Source organism: Dipodomys ordii, unplaced genomic scaffold, assembly GCF_000151885.1.
Source record: "Dipodomys ordii isolate 6190 unplaced genomic scaffold, Dord_2.0 Scaffold39, whole genome shotgun sequence".
In the NCBI taxonomy this organism is placed as follows: domain Eukaryota; kingdom Metazoa; phylum Chordata; class Mammalia; order Rodentia; family Heteromyidae; genus Dipodomys; species Dipodomys ordii.
This window is the reverse complement of record NW_012267255.1, coordinates 336,335-354,541: the sequence shown is the minus strand read 5'-3', so window position 1 is coordinate 354,541 and position 18,207 is coordinate 336,335. Positions and strand designations below refer to the sequence as shown.

The window sequence follows — 18,207 nt, the reverse complement described above, 5'->3', positions numbered from 1 at the left end:
AGCTGAGATCTGAGTCAGCTCCCACCAGAAAAGTCTTAGCTCTTGTAAACCAGCAAAAAGGCCAGAAGTGGAGGTGTGGTTCAAGTGGTAGAGCACCAGCCTTGAAAGGAACAAAAGTCAATGCAAGGGCCTGAGTTCAAGCCTCAATATTAGCACAAAAAAGGAGAAGCTTTTTGCATTTAGTTACGAATGCAACTGGTTTTTATGAATTTTTAAGGTCTCAATGTAACACATTTTTAATGGATTTTACAATAGTATAAGGAACTCTAAAACTTGTCACTTGATTTTTAAGTAACTTGGCCACACCTTTTCTGACTGTTTTTAATGTCTTTTGGTGTTTGACAGGGCCCAGTAAATCCTTTAGGGCCACCTGTACCCCACGGGCCCCATGGTGTCCCAGGCCCCCATGGGCCTCCTGGGCCACCAGGGCCTGGAGCTCCAATGGGACCATACAACCCTGCACCTTATAATCCAGGACCACCTGGCCCAGCTCCTCAGTAAGTACCGAATTGATTCTAGGCTTTTCCCTAAAGATCCTAGATTTTGGCAAATGGTTATTTATATACATATTTTCTTTACAGTGGTCCTCCAGCCCCGTATGCTCCCCAGGGATGGGGAAATGCATATCCACATTGGCAACAACAGGCTCCTCCTGATCCAGGTAAAGTGTTACTTACATTAGTGCGTTGTCTGTATTAACCCATCATTTCTTGTTGACATCATAAATTTCCTAATGTTGATCCTATTTTTATACAAATTACCTTCACTCTTTAGTTAGTGAAGATGGTTAGCAGAGTGTTAGGCATTACTTTTACCAAGGTATTAAAGACTATGGCCTATGTAGAGCCATTTTTCTGGCTTTTTACTTCTAAATGAACACAATAGTGCTGAAAGTTACAGGAGTAACAGTGTTTTAGGTACCAGTGCTTTTAGATATGTATAGTGTGACTTCCATGAAAGATTACTGTATATTTATAAAATTGCATTTATAAAATATTTATAAAATTAATTAGTTGAGCATTAAGCTCTTAAAGCTTCTGATCTTATCTATACTATAAACTGTGCATTGTAGTACTTCTAATAGGACAATTTTAGTAAAAAGCAGGTCCAAATTTAATAACTGTACTGGATACATTTAATAAAATATTTTCTGCATTCATATTTAGATTTTATGTGTTCTGTGCTTGCATCTCTTCATGACATAGTTTTTATTTCCATCTTGGTCAACAAAGAGGCCTTCTTTGAAACCAGTTAATACAAATTGTTTCAAAATAGGTACCCTAAATTGTGGATTACTTGGTACATTTAGTATGTTAATTTCTGTGTTCTTTTGTGTCAGTCCTGGGACTTGAATTTCAGGGTCTAGGTGCTAAGTTTTTCTGCTCAAGGCTAGCACTCTTACCATTTGAGCCACAGCTCCACTTCTGGCATTTTTGGTGGTTAATTAGAAAGTCTCAGACTCTACTGGCTTGGGCTGACTTTGAACTGTAATCCTCAGATCTCAGCCACCTGAGTCGCTAGGATTAACAGGCAAACTGGCTTAGTATATTTACTTTTAAGAACCAAAGTAATTTATTTAAATGAAGTTGTTCTAAGTGTACATTTGTATTTTTAAATGAGTCATATATCAGATTTAACTGGAATTTTGTTCTTCAGTAATTCATGTTATAAAATAACATGACAATCAGTAAATGACCGCAACTTCTACTTACTCATTGTGCTAGGACATGGGTTTACAAACATGACTTTATGTCCAATAGCAAGTTTTATCCTCCTGTTATATAAATAGTAGTGTAACTGAGTAGGTTATAAGGTAAAGTGAAATATGATGTATAACAATATGAAAATCAATCTTACTAAGAATGGGAAGGATTTTCCTTTTGTAAGATAAGCAAAGGAATGAGAGTCAATAAGTTGAGCAGATTTATATTGGGCAACCTGAATGTCACTATTTGAATGGGTAGCAATTGAAGAAAATATGTATTGTAATGTTTTCCAGTTGGTGTGGTAATAAAGTCATTACTGTAAGACTTGGCCAATGAGTATGGATTCTTCAAGCTTTGCCTTTGGCAGCTAGGCAACTTAACTCAGGTTTATCAAAGTGTTACTGAGTTTTTGGTGTCAGATGTTGCTAAGAATAGAATTGTATATTCTATTGTCAGTAGTATTCACCTGAATCCCAGCACTCCAGGAGGATGGACAGGAGGGTTTTGAACTTCAGGTCAGCCTCAGCAACATAGCAAGACTTTTGCCTTGGAATACAAAATAACAAAAAGAAAATAACTTGTACATATTTATATAGTGATCAAGAATTTAGTTCTTGAATCAAGTAGCTTTAGATTAAGTGTTGAGGAAGTATTTGAACTGCCCTCACTTTGTTTTCTTAGCTACAAAATTAAGTAAATTGATAATGTTGTTAGAAAGTTTTCAGTATATACTAGATAAATGTAGCTATCGGACTGTCTTATGATTTACACATGGATGAGTAATTGCTCTTAATATTTCTTGCTAATGTTTATTCTATTCATGTTGACATACATCTGTCTGTAGTCTCAGCTACTCGTGGGAGGCGCAAGAGGGACGATCATTTGAGCCTAGGAGTTTGAGACCAGCAACAGTGAGATCCCCATCTGAAGGAAATCCTAAATGTTTATTAATATACAGATAATGACACCACTGAGACATGAATGTAGAAAGTAGTAGTATATTGAGCAGTTGAGAAAGGGTTGGAGACTAACCTTAATTTCTTGCTGCCTTAAATTTTCTTTTCCTCAAAATACTTGTCCTTTTCCCAAACTTCAATAGCCTTCATTAAGCTTCTGAAAATTGCTGCTTGTTCAGAATGAGCAGAAACTAGCTCATATAGAAACTAGCTGTGGAAAATACATTCTTTGAGGGAGTACAGACTAATAAAGATATGTACATAGTATTATATAACATTCTTTGTTTATTATAAAGGACAAAAATCAATAAAAAGATTTGTGGTTTCTCACTAAGAGGTCTCAGATTGTAATAAATAACATCAATTGCTCTATGAGGAGTGAATGAAGATGAACCAAGCACAGAAGAAACTGGTTGGACATACCAAAAGCCCCGACATGAGCATGGTGTTTTCGGAAAAGTACACCAATTTGTTCCAGCCCGAACCTGAGTATTGGAGAGATACCAGCTTAAATGGAAAGGATAAACAAGGGAATTCAGTTTATTAACACTGAACATCAGTTACAAATGTTAAGATTTTGTATCTTCAGGGAATACAACATAGGAAAAAAGTTGGTTCTAATTATTTCTACTTTGTTAATCTCTTCCTTCAGCTACCTGCCACAAAGAACTTACTGTACATAGTGAGCTTAGAAAAGGACGGGATGGTTTGAGAAAAAGCATTAGATATTGAGTTAGATGTTCTGTTTGTATTCCAGTTTTGCCACTCACTAGTTTTATAGCCAAGGAAATTATCTGAACCTCAGATTTCTGTCGTCAAGCTGGTGATAACAAGAAAGTCGAAAAACAATGTTTCATTTTAGTGGGCCTGTGTATTTGAGCTTTGGCGGGGCAGGTTAATTTTTACTACAGATAAGGATATAAACCATGAGCTTGTGTTTATTCTAGCTAAAACAGGAACGGATCCAAATTCAGCAGCTTGGGCTGCTTATTATGCTCACTATTACCAACAACAAGCACAGCCACCACCTGCAGCTCCTGCGGGTGCACCAACAACAACCCAAACTAATGGACAAGGTAACTATGGTAACTAGAGATTTATTTACTTTAAACAATATGAATTACATAACTAATGCATGAAATTTTTTGTGTGAGTTTCTAACTTCAGTAAGTTTATAATAGCAATAACCTCTGAATACCCAGATAGGCCTAGCTGTTAGTTTTATTCCTCATTTGTCCTATTACATTATCTCATATATGTCCAAAACTAGATATGATTGCACATTACCTTTGAATACTCTGTATGTTCTTCTCCAACTAAATAACAATCATGAGTCCTCCAAATCAGTTCAGCTTAACCATATCAAATGTCCAGATACACAGTTCTACAAATTTCACCAGTTGTCCCAATATCCCTTTCCTCTGATTCAGGATTCCAACTGGTCACATACTCATTTACATTCATGCTTTAAAATACAGAGTACAGGCATATTAGTTCATTTCTACTTTTTTTATGGAGACAGAGTCCCAACTATGTTGCCCAGGCTGCTTTCAATTATCTGGGCTTGAAAGATCTCTTGCCTCAACTTGAGTAGCTAGAATCACAGCTGTATACCATTGTACTTTTCCTATTGAGCTTTTTCATAATGACCATGACCGAAGTGATGCTTACTTGGCAAGAAAATCTCAAAAATATACCGAACACTAAGGTGTATTGTATGTGAAGTCTTTCATTCCTGGATCATTTCTATGACCATGGTCATTGGTCATGTTGGTTCTTTTCGGGCTTCTGTACCATTTTTCTCTGAAAGTAGTATTGGGGGAAAATTATACTAAGATTAGGCCACTGTCTTTTCATCAAACTTCTACCTAGCAGTCTTTCATAGCACCCTCTGCATTATTAACTATACTATTTCTATTACAGTGATAATCAGTTGGTATTTTATCCTGTTCTTACATCAATATGGATTCCTGTTTTATTTAGTAGGTTATATTTTAACTTCGTTATTTTTCATTAGATTGGCCTAGATTGGACCAGTTGAATGTTTTCAGGGTGATTCCTGTATAAATGCCTGTTATCTGGCTTGATAAGATTTATTTTGTGCCTTCTGGCCTTCCACCTGTGAATCAGCTATTTCTTCAAGGATGCCTGATTTTCTTTTTCAAGAGGATACCACAAAAGTAAAGCAATAACAAAAAGGACAGGAGCTGAAGGCATGGCTTAATTGGTAGACTGCCTAGCATGCATAAGGCCCTACATTTAGTCTCCAATGCTGAGAATGAGAAACATAGCATTTAGAAGCCAAACACCCCGCACACATTATTTAAACCACATAAACATCCAGATCTGAAAGTCTCATGAAACCTTACATTTATGCAATTCCATTTTAACATTTCAAAGTTCTTTTTAGCTTTTTAACTTTTCATATTTATAAATGGTGAAAGCCCTGGTATCCTTTACTTACTGCTCAATGAACCCAATATTGTTTTCCCAGCAAATTTTGTGCCTCCACCATTTTGTCTTTGGTATCAGCAGGGTTACGACCACCACATAAAACTTCCTCAATGCACCATGGTAGGCCACTGCTCACTCCTATACTCAAAGCAAAGTCCAGATTGCTTTTTAAACATTAAAGTGCCAAGTGTCGGTTCCCCTACCTATAAAAGACCTGAGAATCAGGGTTCAAATCCAGCCTGAGCAGACATTCTGACTCCTATCTTCAATTTAACAAGCAAAAAGCAAAATGTGGGAGTCTTGACTCAAGTGGTAGAGTGCCAACCATGAGAGAAAAAGCTGAAAATGCAAGGCCTTGAGTCACAGCTCTAGTATCAGAAAATAGTTTTTTGTTTTTTTGTTTTTTTGTTTTGGCGGTCATGGGGCTTGAGCTCTGGGCCTGGGCGCTATCCCTCAGCTCTTCAGATCAAGGTGAGCACTCTACCGCTTGAGCCTCAGCACCACTTCCCATTTTCTAGTGGTTTATTGGAGATAAGAATCTCACAGATGTTCCTGCCCAGGCTGGCTTTGAACTACAATCCTCAGATCTCAGCCTCCTGAATAGCTAGGATTACAGGCATGAGCCACTGGTGCCCGGCAGAAAATAATTTTTTAAATCTTAATGTTTTGTTTTATTTTGTTAAAAAGGAGATCAGCAGAATCCAGCTCCAGCTGGACAGGTTGATTACACCAAGGCTTGGGAAGAGTACTACAAGAAAATGGGTATGTTATAATTTATATGTAATTAAGCTAATCTCTTAGAATCTCTTGGCAAATATACACTAGCAGTTTTGATAGTAAAAGTTTATTTTACTATCAAAGATGATTTCAGTCCATTTAGAAACTAAATATTAAGTAACTGGACAAAACATTTGTGCCATACGATATGCTCTGTGTATGTGTGTTTGTGTGTAGCATTGGACTTTACAATACTTGATGTAAAAACATATTTACCTGATGGCTTCAGGGTCAATTTTAGTGTTGAACAAAAATTGACTATGTGGTAGCATATTTGCTGCAACATAAATGAGATAAGTGACAACAGGAAGTCCATAGCTTAAAAATTTTCAAGATAGCTAAATGACCACATCAGTGAATCCTTTTCTATTCAAAATAAAGTAGTGGGCTATGAATGTGGTTTACTGGTAGAGTGCATGAAGTCCTGCGTTCAATTCCTCAGTACCTCATTAAACAGAAAAGGTTGGTAGTAGTGCTGTGGCTCAAGTTGTAGAGTGCTAGCCTTGAGCAAAAGGAGCTCAGGGACAGTACCCAGACCCTGAGTTTAGGCCCCAGGACTCGCAAAAAAAAAGGGAAAAAATCTCTCAGACTTTTCTGTGCAGGCTATCTTCCGACCATCATCCTCAGATCTCAGCCTTCTGAGTAGCTAGGATTATTAGCTAGGCAATTAGCCACAGGCACTTGGCTTAAAAAACTTAATTCAGTGACTAATGCACATAATACATTGGTCACAGTATTAGATGCAGACACTGGTAGGAGCCCTGCCCTAGTAGAAGATACAGTTGTCAATCAATGTTGTGCAAATAAGTAACTATAAACTATGTGTAGGAAAGAGAACCAATTTCACTGGCTTTTTGGGGTAAGGGGGGAAGCAGTCCCCTGAACTCAACGCCTGAGAACAACTGTCCCTGAGATTTTGCTCAAGGCCAACACTATCTACTACTTGAGCATGGCCCTACTTCCTGCTTTTTCTGTAATACTATGGTATTGAGGAATCAAACCTAGGGCTTCATGCATGCCAGGCAAGCACTCTTAACACTAAGCCACATTCCTTGCCTCCTACAAAATGGTTAGAACCGAATTTTACTTGTCTGAGGGTTTAGGTCCCAAGCCTGTCTCCCAAAATTATGTTTTTTTGTTTGTTAGTTTGTTTACCAGTCGTGGGGCTTGAACTCTGGGCCTGGATGCTATCCCTGAGCTCTTCGGCTCAAGGCGAGCACTCTCCCACTTGAGCCACAGTGCCACTCTGGTTTTCTGGTGATTTATTAGAGATTAGAGTCTCATGGACATTCCTGGCCTGGGCTGGCTTTGAACCATGATTCTCAGATCTCAGCTTCCTGAGAAGCTAGGATTACAGGCATGAGACACCAGCATCAGGCCAAAAATATGTTTTTTAAGAACTATTTGGAACTTTACGTTTATGGTCAAATGCTTTTTTGATGCTTTTACTTTTACTTAGAAATAACACTTATACCATAGCTGGTTGTCATAAGAAAGCTAACCAAATCCTTCACAGGTATAGAAAATGGAGGATTTTGTCAAACTGTAATGTGCCAGGTTTTCTTATATTACTATTAAATGAGCTTTACCTTAGGGCCTGGGCACTCTCCCTAACATTTTCCCTCAAAGCTCATTTTCTACTACTTGAGCCACACACCTCCATTTCAGGATTTTTTCTGGTTAATTGGGTATGAGAATTTCAATGATTTTCCTGCCCAGGCTGTCTTTGAACCACTGGTACTTAGCTTCCACTGGGCCATTTGGAATTAAAGGCTTGTTTTTCTTAGGGAAAAACATGTCTAACATTTTATATTGATATTTGCCTCTAAAAATGAGTATGTCTTGCAGTGATACTTAGTTTCTTCTGTAAACTTGAAGTAGAATTATTTTTCTCTTAAAAAGTTTTGTTTAGGTAGAGTTCATAAGAAACATTGTTTGCTTTTATTGTCCTAGGTTCTTGAGAATTTTCTAATTATTGAAATTTATGTTCAGCTTTTGCTCAATTTTTGTCTCTTTATAAAATCAAAAATGTTAAGCCAGGGGCTGGGAAGGTGGCTCAGTGGTAGAGCCTTGCATGCATGAGGCCCTGGGTTCATTCCTCAGCACCACATAAGCAAAAAGAAAAAAGCCGGAAGTAGTGCTGTGGTTCAAATGGTAGAACACTAGCCTTGAGCTGAATAGCTGAGGGACAGCGCCCAGGCCCAGAGTTCAGGCCCCACAACAGGACCCTCCCCCCCCCCAAAAAAAAATGTTAAGCCACTGTTTGAGGAGAGTTATTCACAAGAAAGCAGAATTTTGATTGTACATTAAACTATCCCAAATAAAGGGTTTTCATGCATTTTTAAGGTTAATAGTCATAAGTCTTAGTGTTTATTTGTACAGTTGCCTTTATTCTGTGACTAGTTTTTAAATGCGTTAGAAAAAAATCTGAGAAAAATCTGAGACTATCTCCCAATTAGCCAACAAAAATTGAGGCTGCAGGTATGACTGAAGTGGTAGAGTGCCACTTGTGAACAAGTAGGAAGTCCTGAGTTCAAGCCCCAGCCCAAAATAATCCAAAACACCCAACATTTTCAAAATTTGGCACAATTTGAATGTCTGGCTTCCATAAAAATGTTCTATATTTATCATTGAGTTATTTAGCTCCATGCCCATTAAGTGCTCCTAGGTAGTTTTATCTCTTAAACTCACAATTCAGAAAAATCACTTAGATAAAAGATCTGTTCATGAAATCTTAGTTTTTATTTTGTTTTGTTTTTATGCTGGTTCTAGGGCTTGAACTTGGGGTTTGGGCGTTTCCCTTGAACTATTGTACTAGGCTAGGGTCTACCACTTGAGCCACAGCTCTACTTACAGCTCTTTTAGTGGCTAATTGTGGAGATAAGAGTTTCCTGGACTTTCATGCCAGGACTGGCTTTGAAGCTCAATCTTCAGAGATCTCAGTCTCCTGAAATGCTAGGATTTACGGGTATGGGCCACTGGTGCCCAGAGAAAGTGTTTGAGTGATACTGTTGTCATTTTAGCAAAACTATTGTGATGTGAACTCATCAAGCCTTTTTTTATCATGGCTATTAGATGTTTTTGCTTTTTATTTTTATTTATTTTTTGGTCCGGTCGTGGGGCCTGAACTCTGGGCTTGGGCACTGTCCATCAGCTCTTCAGCTCAAGGCTAGCGCTGTACCACTTTGAGCCACAGCGCCATTTCCGGCTTTCTTCTTTCTGCTTATGTGGGACTGAGGAATCGAACCCAAGGTCTTGAGCATGCAAGGCAAGCACTCTACCACTGAGCCACCTTCCCAGCCCTTTGCTTTTTATTTTTATTGAAGACTTAAAGTTTAAAAAGAACACATCAGTCCAAATGGAAGAAGCAAAAATAAAAAATAAGTCATTTCCTCTCTTTTCATACTATCTTTTCTGACTTTACCTGTTGAAGGTTTATATATACTACTTAAAGCAATTTTGAAAGTCATTCAACATAATTTGTTTGGCTCTGGAGTTAAAGCAAGGAATCCTGAATCTTCTAATTTTTACCTCTGCTTTAAGCTTGTGCTTGAAAATTTTTATAATTAGCATAACAGAAGACATATTAATTTTCCTTTCTTTCCCTTCTCTCTAGTTGCAAAGTAGCTTCTAATACTAATAAGTATGTACAGTAAACAAGAACACTGAATGTGGTGGTGCCAACTCTGAAAATACAGAGGCAGGAAGATCATGAGTTTGAGGGTAGCCAATTCTGACCTTCTGCATATCATTATAACCTGTACTTCCAGTGAATATCGTTATATTAAAATTTAGGGGGTTTTTTTTAGGTCAACAAGGGCAGACACAAGATTATTCAAAGGCTTGGGAGGAATATTACAAGAAGCAAGGTATTGTTTTTATTAGAAATGAGATTCTTTTAGGCTTTTAATGGTAGTTACAGCAACAGAGTTCTTTTTTTCTTAAAGGTCAAGCAGTTCCTGCTCCTACTGGTGCTCCACCAGGTGGTCAGCCAGATTATAGTGCAGCCTGGGCAGAGTATTATAGACAGCAAGCAGCCTACTATGCCCAGACAAGTCCCCAGGGAATGCCACAGCATCCTCCAGCACCTCAGGTATAATAAATTTGCTGATTTGATTACTTCATGCTAATCATGTTTTCTGCATGTTTATTGTTTGTCTCTTTGGAAATGCATATGTTTAACTTTTTAGTTTTTATCTGATGAAATATAACTAAAGGAAGCAATTGTGTATATTTGGGTTTTTTGTTGGCTTTTGTTTTTGTTTTTAAATAATGCTTTCTGGCATCTGAATGCTGAATATTTCTACCATGCCTTTGATTTTAAAAATAAATTTTCTTCCCTCCAGGGATTTGCAAATCATGCAAGAAGCCACCACCATTTATATTAACCAGTTTTTCTTTCTTAAAGGATTCACTCCTAAATTAGCTCCATTTAAAGGATTTTCTTTAACTTTTTGTGTATTTCTTATGTATCTCTTCTGCACAGGGCCAATAATAAGAAGTGGACAATACAGTATTTGCTTCATTGTGTGGGGGAAAAAAACCTTTGTTAAATATATGGATGCAGACGACTTGATGAAGATCTTAATTTTGTTTTTGGTTTAAAGTAGTGTTTTTTTTTTTTGAAAATGTACAAAATATCTATCACTACTGATAGGAGGTTAATATTTCTGTGTAGAAATGAAAAATTGGTTTGTTTTTAGTATTTAGTGTAGATGTACACATTCCAGCAAATGTATTTGCAACTATTATGTGGTCAATGCTTTGTGATATAAATGTACTTTTTCAATGTATACTTTCACTTTTAAATGCCTGTTTTGTGCTTTACAATAAATGATATGAAACCTCCTGTGTCGGTAAGTTGGATATATGGGTAAAGGATTTGTAATTGCTTAGCAATGGTAAATTAAGCTACATATACACAAATATATAAGCTTTCCCCATGAATTGCTGAACTTTTAAACACTGGCATGTTTTTCCCCCTTGCAGTATAGTGGTAGATTGGAGAATCTTTTTCCACTTACTTGTATTTGGCTATTTCAGCACAAGTAATCTTGATATCTTCATTTTTTTCCTTTTGTTTAAAAACTGCATGTGTGTACAATGATCTTTTAGCATACTTCCATTGCATTAACAGTGAAATTTCCTTTTATACATGACCACTGTTTCAGACCTGTACTGCTGCTATAACAGTTAACCTTTCTGTTCTTAATTTGGTAATTACTTATTTCCAAGACGGTTTCAGCATAACTAATTTTAAAGAGTTTTCAGATAGTGAATTTGAGTAGTCTACTAAGAACAACTTTTTCCATGTAAACCAACTTTTTGATGTATATAATATTAGTGTGTTTCTTTCTAAATTTAGGTTAGAAAAGTGAATAGTATGCAAAAAAAAGATAGCTATATTGCATCTGCCATTGAAACCATTGGGGTATGGAAACGTTCAAGCTTTTTTTTTTCCTTTTTCTTTTTGCAGTATAGATAAGCTTTGTTTTATAAATGCACAAGTCCAGTCATTGAATCAAATGATTTTTTTTTGTGTACTTGAAATCATTTTATTAATCCTTAACACTCATGCTGAAGTTCTGATATTTTGTTGAAATCCATTGTTTTACTCTGCATATTTGTTGGCTCTTTGCAAATTAATATGTTAGACTACATGCAAATACAGTCTGTCTTGCCATTGTCTGTTGAAGTGCAGGTTTGATCCAGCCAGTATAGAACTAGCTCTGTAGGGGTGAGGAGGACTGTGCTGTGTATCATCCTTGATTGTGTTCCTTCAAGGAGCATTGCACTGTAAGTACATCAGAATGACAAATTGATGAACTGCAACAGTATCTTTTTGTCAATGTTCCACATAATGCAAATGCCATATTTTGTGTGAATATTATGTTGGAATACAGTGCTGATATCTCGGAAAACCATAACTGTTTCTTAACAGAATAATACATAGTTCTGTATTTTTTTTAAGTGAGCTTAATGGGTAAGTATTTTTTTATATGCTTTAGCTATCGCTAAAGAAAACTGATCATTAACAAAGTTGAATAGTATTATTGGTGCTCCTAAAATGCTGTTTTTCAATGTAAAATATGCATATCTTAATATGAAAAACTTGAAATGTATAAGACAGAAGTGGTTTTCTGTTTGCAAATAATATGTTGCAAATAAATAGCAATGTAGCACTTTTAACACCATTTCATAAATATATTGTTACTGGTGGGGAGCACCATTTGTTGTTTTGAGTATACTTTAAAGAAAGAATGTACCAAGACATAAATGTTGAGATTACATATAGGGTGGAAAATAGCAGTACAGTTCATTGTAGATGTTTTGAAATGTTTTTTGACTGTTTTATGTAACGTAGAGTGACTTCCCTTACCCTTACTTAGATCTGGATATGTAGTCCTAGTTTTGAAGTTTAATAGTTAAGGAATTTAGTTAGTTATCTATTATCTTTAAGAGTAGGGTATTGACATGAACAATTTCAGAATTTTGCATGATACTGTTATATAGATGACCTTTTAGGAAAGTGGTGCATTTATTAAGTGAACTGAATAAATAATTCAGTTGGATTCAGTATCATAACACAAATTGGAGGCTGTTGATTTTGATTCATTTAAGGTTTAAAATCTTTATTAATTGCAAACAGTGCAATTATTTATACTTCACAGTGCCTTCCCAGACCTTCCACCTTAGGTTCTGCTGCAAAAAGCAACAGGTAAGCACAACCTAAGGACATATATAAATTAATATTTCAGTACATTAATGTTGTCCCTGTGAGGTTTTTGTGGTTGTGTACTCAAAAGCAATCTGCTACTGCTTCCCTAAAATGTATTTTGTTATTTATGCTACCATCTTAGTGGAAAGTCTGTTAAGTTGTTCAAACAACTGTTTACATTTCTGGGTAATGGTTTTTTGCTTAAAATTTTTTTTATTAAACCAAGAAAATGAGTAGATTGCTACTGTAACTGAACGCTCAATACCCAAATCTTTTTATATTTCTCCCAAAATATAGAAATGTTAACAGTTGAGAAAGGAAATTTACATAGTTTTCAAGATCTAGGAAATCATTGTTAGAAACGTCAACAGCCTTCACAGTCTGTATGATTGATAGGACATTTTCTTTGCCCTCCAAACCTATGGTTTCTTTTTCCTTTTCTTTCTCTTTTTTTCTTTGTTCTTTTTTTTTCTTTTTCTTTTTGAATTAGTTAATTCAGTAAGAGTATTTTGGGTCAGTTTGGTTATGATTTTTTTTCTTAAAACAATTGTTTTCATAAAATTTATACATGCTGAAAAGGAAAAATAAAAGGAATATTGGCAGTATGTTTTGATAAGGCATGTGTATCAGTGAAATGTTAACTGTATAGCAAATAATCTTTCATAATCTGTAGCAATCAGTGTTTTTCTGATTTATATTTTAATAACTGACGCTGCACTTATTTTATGCCAGTTTAAAATGTGTGTGTGTTCTTGTAGATGACTTTAACTGGTACATATTTTGAGTTAAGATGAATGTATTAAAGCAGCGTCATATCAGTTTTGTTTGTTCAGTTTCTAAAATGTGCTGATCCTTTTTAAAAATCCTGCTTATCTTTACAACAAAGAAAAATATTCAAAAATACTGCCTTCATTTTCACACACAGTGCTGAAGATGCTGCAAGCACCAAATCATAGCTCATAAAATCAGGTCCTGAGATAGTTACCCATAAAGAGGAATCCTTTGAGTGTATGCCATTGGTGAGCCGATGAGCATGGACCATAGAAGGGCTCAATGTAGAAGGTAAAATTGGCAAATCATAATTGAGAAATATGAAATGTATTCCCATACATGATATGGTATAGGGTGTATTGTACCTGCTTTTGATCACTTCATTTTAAATTGCTTTTCAGTTGATCCTTAAATGTTCCATGAACTGTTAAGTTATGCACCACATTTATGTCTTATGTGTTTTGATAGCTTAGGTATGTTGTAGTTGATAATATAAAAAAAGCGCTCTTAAGAGCCTGTCAAGGTTTAGTTGTAGTTTGCATTTTTTATAAAAGAAAATATAGACAAATACTAATAGATATTGGGGCATTGTTTCTATCTCATGAGAATTTTTATTTCATTACCATAAGCCTTTGCTGATTTTATAAGCATTTTTTATGACATTAATCTTAACCTTGAAAGAAATGAAAAGCAGAAAAGGTGAGCCAGCTGTTGATTTGAATGCAGTGGATGTTAGGAATGGTAGAAAAGATGGTTAGATAGAAATTGAACTAATTTAGCACTTAAGCAAAAATTAGGTGAGCTTTTTAAAACAAAAAAATCTTAGTATGGTGGTACTTAGAATTCTGTGGTTTGGTGTTCCGTAAGTGAGTATAGTTTTTTTAATTGATAAAAATTGTTTTAATACGAAAGCTGGTTATTTTTTTATTGATCATTTATTAGCATTTTAAAATGTTCTTAATATCTTGATAGTTAATGCATAAAAATGAGTTAATGAGTTTGGGTAGGAGTTACAGTACCTTCAGAAAGCAAGAGAATATTAAAAGGTTTTAACATTTCATTTGCTTGAATATTCTGCCAACAGAACCAGTTATACATAAAAGTTAAGCTGTTTAAAATAATGACGTTGAGTTTAGTAAGCAATGAGGATGTCTTATTTTTGTTTCCTGCAATTTTGCCTCATTTTAAAATGCATTTCAGTAATACTTAAGGATAAACTTTATAATCTTTGATTAGTCACTTGGCTTTTCTTACACAATATGAAGTTTTGAGGGACTTTTAAGTTGGTTCTTGAAACAGGCAAGTGCATCCCAAGGTTTTATTTTCTTCAGTAATATCCCTAAAGCAGCCTTTAAATGTATTTGCGAATATATATATTTTTTTCTTATGCATGCTTGATGCATTTTCGTCCTGAGAAAAGTGTTCTCTACAGAAACTACCCGTGTGTAAAAAGAAGATTGGCTTAAAATGGCTACTGTGATGGGAACAGTGTCTTAGGGAGATGCAGCTTGGACTTGAGGTAAATTGAATACTTTACGAAACGTGGTTAGAGTTTGCTTTTATGACATTGTAAACGGGCACGTGATTGCTGTATTGTGTATTCATTATGGTCTTCTTAATAAAGTAAATAAATGTACGTTAATGAATATTATAAGGAGTGAGTGCTTTGTGTCTTTGTAAATGTATACAGTGGAAAGAGCCTTTTATTTTACATTTGACCGTCACTTAAAAGTTGACTGTGAGAAAATGGGTTTTTTTTTAAACTAATTGATAAAAGAATCATTTGTTTGCACAAGTCTTTTAACATAAAAGATTTTTCTTTAATACACAATTAGCTTTTCATGGGTTTACATTGTAAAATAGTCTTCCAGAAAATTAAAATACAAAACAACTTGATATAATAAAACATGAAAGCTAATTATTTACAAAGTTATTTGATACTTACAGTTCTAAATTGAAAGCTGTGCCACTTTTTCCTAATCCTCATAAATCTTGAAACTTCTACTTCTACAGAATATTTTTTCCTTCATAAACTTGATACAAAGTTTTCTCACTAAAATACAATTTATTCAGGCAGGATCACAACATAAATTTGCTTATAAGTTAAATATTCAGAACACAATGGTTTCTATAAGGTTTTGTTTAGCAAAACTACATGAATTTTTTGGTTTTCTTCATGCTTCTCCTTTCTCATGAATCAAGAATGATATTCCTTGGTTCAAAAACTTTGAAACTACAGCAATCAAATTTATGTAGTACTAAGGGAAAAAGGTCCTACTTACTGATCGGTTTCAGCTTCTGTGCCAGCTAACTGCAGACTAATTTAGATGTAAAAGCTCGTAAATGACGGTTGTGTCATGCAAAATAATGATGTTCAGCTATGAGCTTATGGGAAGTACATATACAGCTTCTTCATGTTCTAAAAAATTCTGAATACATTTCCCAATTCCCAATTAATTGTCTGCTGCTGCATACCGTGGTAATAGCTATGATGACTCATTCAGAAAAGAGATTCTTTGGATGAGTTTTGTGTTTTGAAGACTTTAGGGAAAGGAATTATGAAGTCAACATAGTGGCACTTCTGTTTTCCTTTTTTGGCCCCGCCACAGAAAAGATGGATGTAGTAAGAAAGTTGGAGAGAGAATTTCCAAGGGGAGAAGGAAGCCTAGTAGTCGTCAGCTAAAAAAGAGAAGAAGAAGAATGATTTTTTTCCCTCTCTAAGGATAAAAAAATTTCAGTACAATAAAAAGTTAAAAGCCGGATTAATTCTTACTTTCAATGGTAAGAATACAGGTACTAGCTGCTGAGCCTTTACTGTTGACTGCTTTACACATATACTCCCCTCCATCTTCTGGGAAAGTTTCTGGTAAGTAAAGGCAGTAAGTTTCTCCTCTTTCAATGTATTGATAATCTTCTCCATCTTGAAGTATTTCTCCTTCAAACCACCATGTAATTTCTGGCTTGGGTTCTCCAGTTACTTTAACAGTAAATCTGACTGGCTCGCTGTCTACAACTGACGTGTTTTTGAGTGACTTTTTAAACCATGGAGCTCCCGATCTTGTTTGCTCTTCATCTTCAGTAGTGGAGCCATTCAGGATGCTGCTTTCTTCTTCTTCATCCTCTCTGTTCTGTAGTAAAATAAGTGCGTTCAGTTTGACATTTGTAAATTTGCAATGATTCCACAACAGTACTTGGTAGTAATGGAATTTTTAGGGTAAAGGTACAGAACATACACTTATAGAGTACTTGATGAAACATACTAGTGATTAAGGACCTATTAAAATATCCCTCATAAATTTGGGTTTTAAGAGCATCCTTAGTAAGCCTGGTATACCTTTTGTAGTGCTGCGTCAATTTCTTTTTGTTCAAACTGCATTCGTAATAATTTTTGTTGTTCTATTCTTCTTTGCTCTTCCTCTTCTCTTGCCTTAGCCATTTGTTCAAATCTAGCTTTCATATTCACTTTATGAGTAAATGGAGCCTCACTTCTTTTTGCAGGCTTTACATCAACATCTTCTTCCTTCAGGAAAGTGGGCCAAGAAAGTAACAGTTGCTTGCTTTCTAAAAACCAAGACCTAAATAAAGTTTTAATAGTCATGTGGTTTATAGGAGCAAAGTATATTTGGTATGCACATTCATACCATAACATAGTGTAAGCATGTCAATGGCAGAAAAACTGAAGATAACTATATGGAGACTAAACATGAAGTTGTTGGTAGTTTAAATTGAAGCCACAGTGTGAGTGTAAGAACAGGCCAATTAATGGTGGCAACAGATGAGGTGAACAATTTTATAAGACTTCTAAAGTACTATGATTTCTAAACCACTTAAATAAGGGTTAGTCTGTGGAAAAAAAAAACTTCAAAGCACTGTAAGGAAATTGCTTCAGGGTAGCATCTCCAATTAAATATAAGAAGTTGATAATCTTGATTTACGGAATATAACAGTGAGGTGCTGCACCTTCTAATGAAGTAGAAGGTAAAAGTTGGAAAATTTGGGGGTGGTTTACCAAATTAAATATTTAGGAAAATCCTAAAAGCACAAAAATTAAGATAAAATGGAGTAAACAGACTAACCTATCACCTGAAAGTAATTGACATATACAACAAAGGTTTTTCTGATATATAAGAACTAGCTTTGGTATCAAACTAATTCAACCTCTGAATCTAATAACTTGTCGATTTTAGCATAAACATTTAAGAAAAAATTTACCACTGTCCATTTAGCTCTCAAACCTGCTTTTAGGAAATGGGAATCTTGAATAGGTAACAAAAAAACACCCAGTGTTTTCTTTACCATCTTTCTGAGCCCCTGAAAGCCAGTCAAAACTACCAAAGGAGTTGTGTTGAGTGAATATTGTTTGGTACATTAAAAGGCACTGGAATACTAATGATGGTAGACGGTGTATCTTGAAATGTGAAATTTTTAATTCTGAATATAATTTTAGCTATTTTATAGTCACAGTTAACACAAAGCTTGTCTAGCCTATATTTCAGACATTTATCCAAAACAATTTGTGGTAAGCATCTGCTTTCCCTAGTAATGTTGGTGTGATATTCAGTGCCTAAGTTATCACCTGCTCAAAAGCAACCTTTTACCCATTGAGTTGAAGTTAGATCTGCTATTTTACTCTCAGCTCCTCCTTGGTGGCTGTTTAGTAGTTTATCCAAGTTAAACCAATAGTCATTGAAACACTAAAGTAGGAAGGACCTAAGTCTTATTTGTCTCCTGCATTTGTCTGCTGCTCAAAGATCATGACATCAGAATTACACTGATTTATTGCTGTGACCTTCAGCAGATCATATGGGCTTTATAAGTGTCATAT

The 18,207-nt window shown here is 35.4% G+C and overlaps 2 protein-coding genes across 9 annotated transcripts in view; one reads left to right on the top strand and one right to left on the bottom strand.

Moving 5' to 3' along the window:
* The window catches only part of Fubp1 (far upstream element (FUSE) binding protein 1), a 31,338-nt gene extending 16,302 nt beyond the window's left edge, over window positions 1-15,036 (top strand). For 2 of the 7 annotated variants that reach the window (XM_013018276.1, XM_013018282.1), the window contains 7 exons: window positions 346-497; window positions 582-661; window positions 3,610-3,738; window positions 5,804-5,878; window positions 9,841-9,986; window positions 12,565-12,611; window positions 13,537-15,036. In XM_013018276.1, coding sequence (XP_012873730.1) covers window positions 346-497; window positions 582-661; window positions 3,610-3,738; window positions 5,804-5,878; window positions 9,841-9,986; window positions 12,565-12,611; window positions 13,537-13,567 — 660 coding nt within the window. In that variant the 3' untranslated portion in view covers window positions 13,568-15,036. Of the gene's footprint in view, window positions 1-345; window positions 498-581; window positions 662-3,609; window positions 3,748-5,803; window positions 5,879-9,840; window positions 9,987-10,239 lie in introns of all 7 variants that reach the window. The other 5 variants (XM_013018275.1, XM_013018280.1, XM_013018278.1 and 2 more) reach the window with 5 other exon arrangements.
* A 150-nt stretch (window positions 15,037-15,186) lies between these two features.
* The window catches only part of Nexn (nexilin (F actin binding protein)), a 31,234-nt gene continuing 28,213 nt past the window's right edge, over window positions 15,187-18,207 (bottom strand). For both annotated transcript variants that reach the window (XM_013018242.1, XM_013018243.1), the window contains 3 exons: window positions 16,717-16,902; window positions 16,156-16,510; window positions 15,187-16,061 (listed from right to left, as the gene is read on the bottom strand). In XM_013018242.1, the coding sequence (XP_012873696.1) occupies window positions 16,048-16,061; window positions 16,156-16,510; window positions 16,717-16,902 (555 nt within the window). In that variant the 3' untranslated portion in view covers window positions 15,187-16,047. The remainder of the gene's footprint in view (window positions 16,062-16,155; window positions 16,511-16,716; window positions 16,903-18,207) is intronic.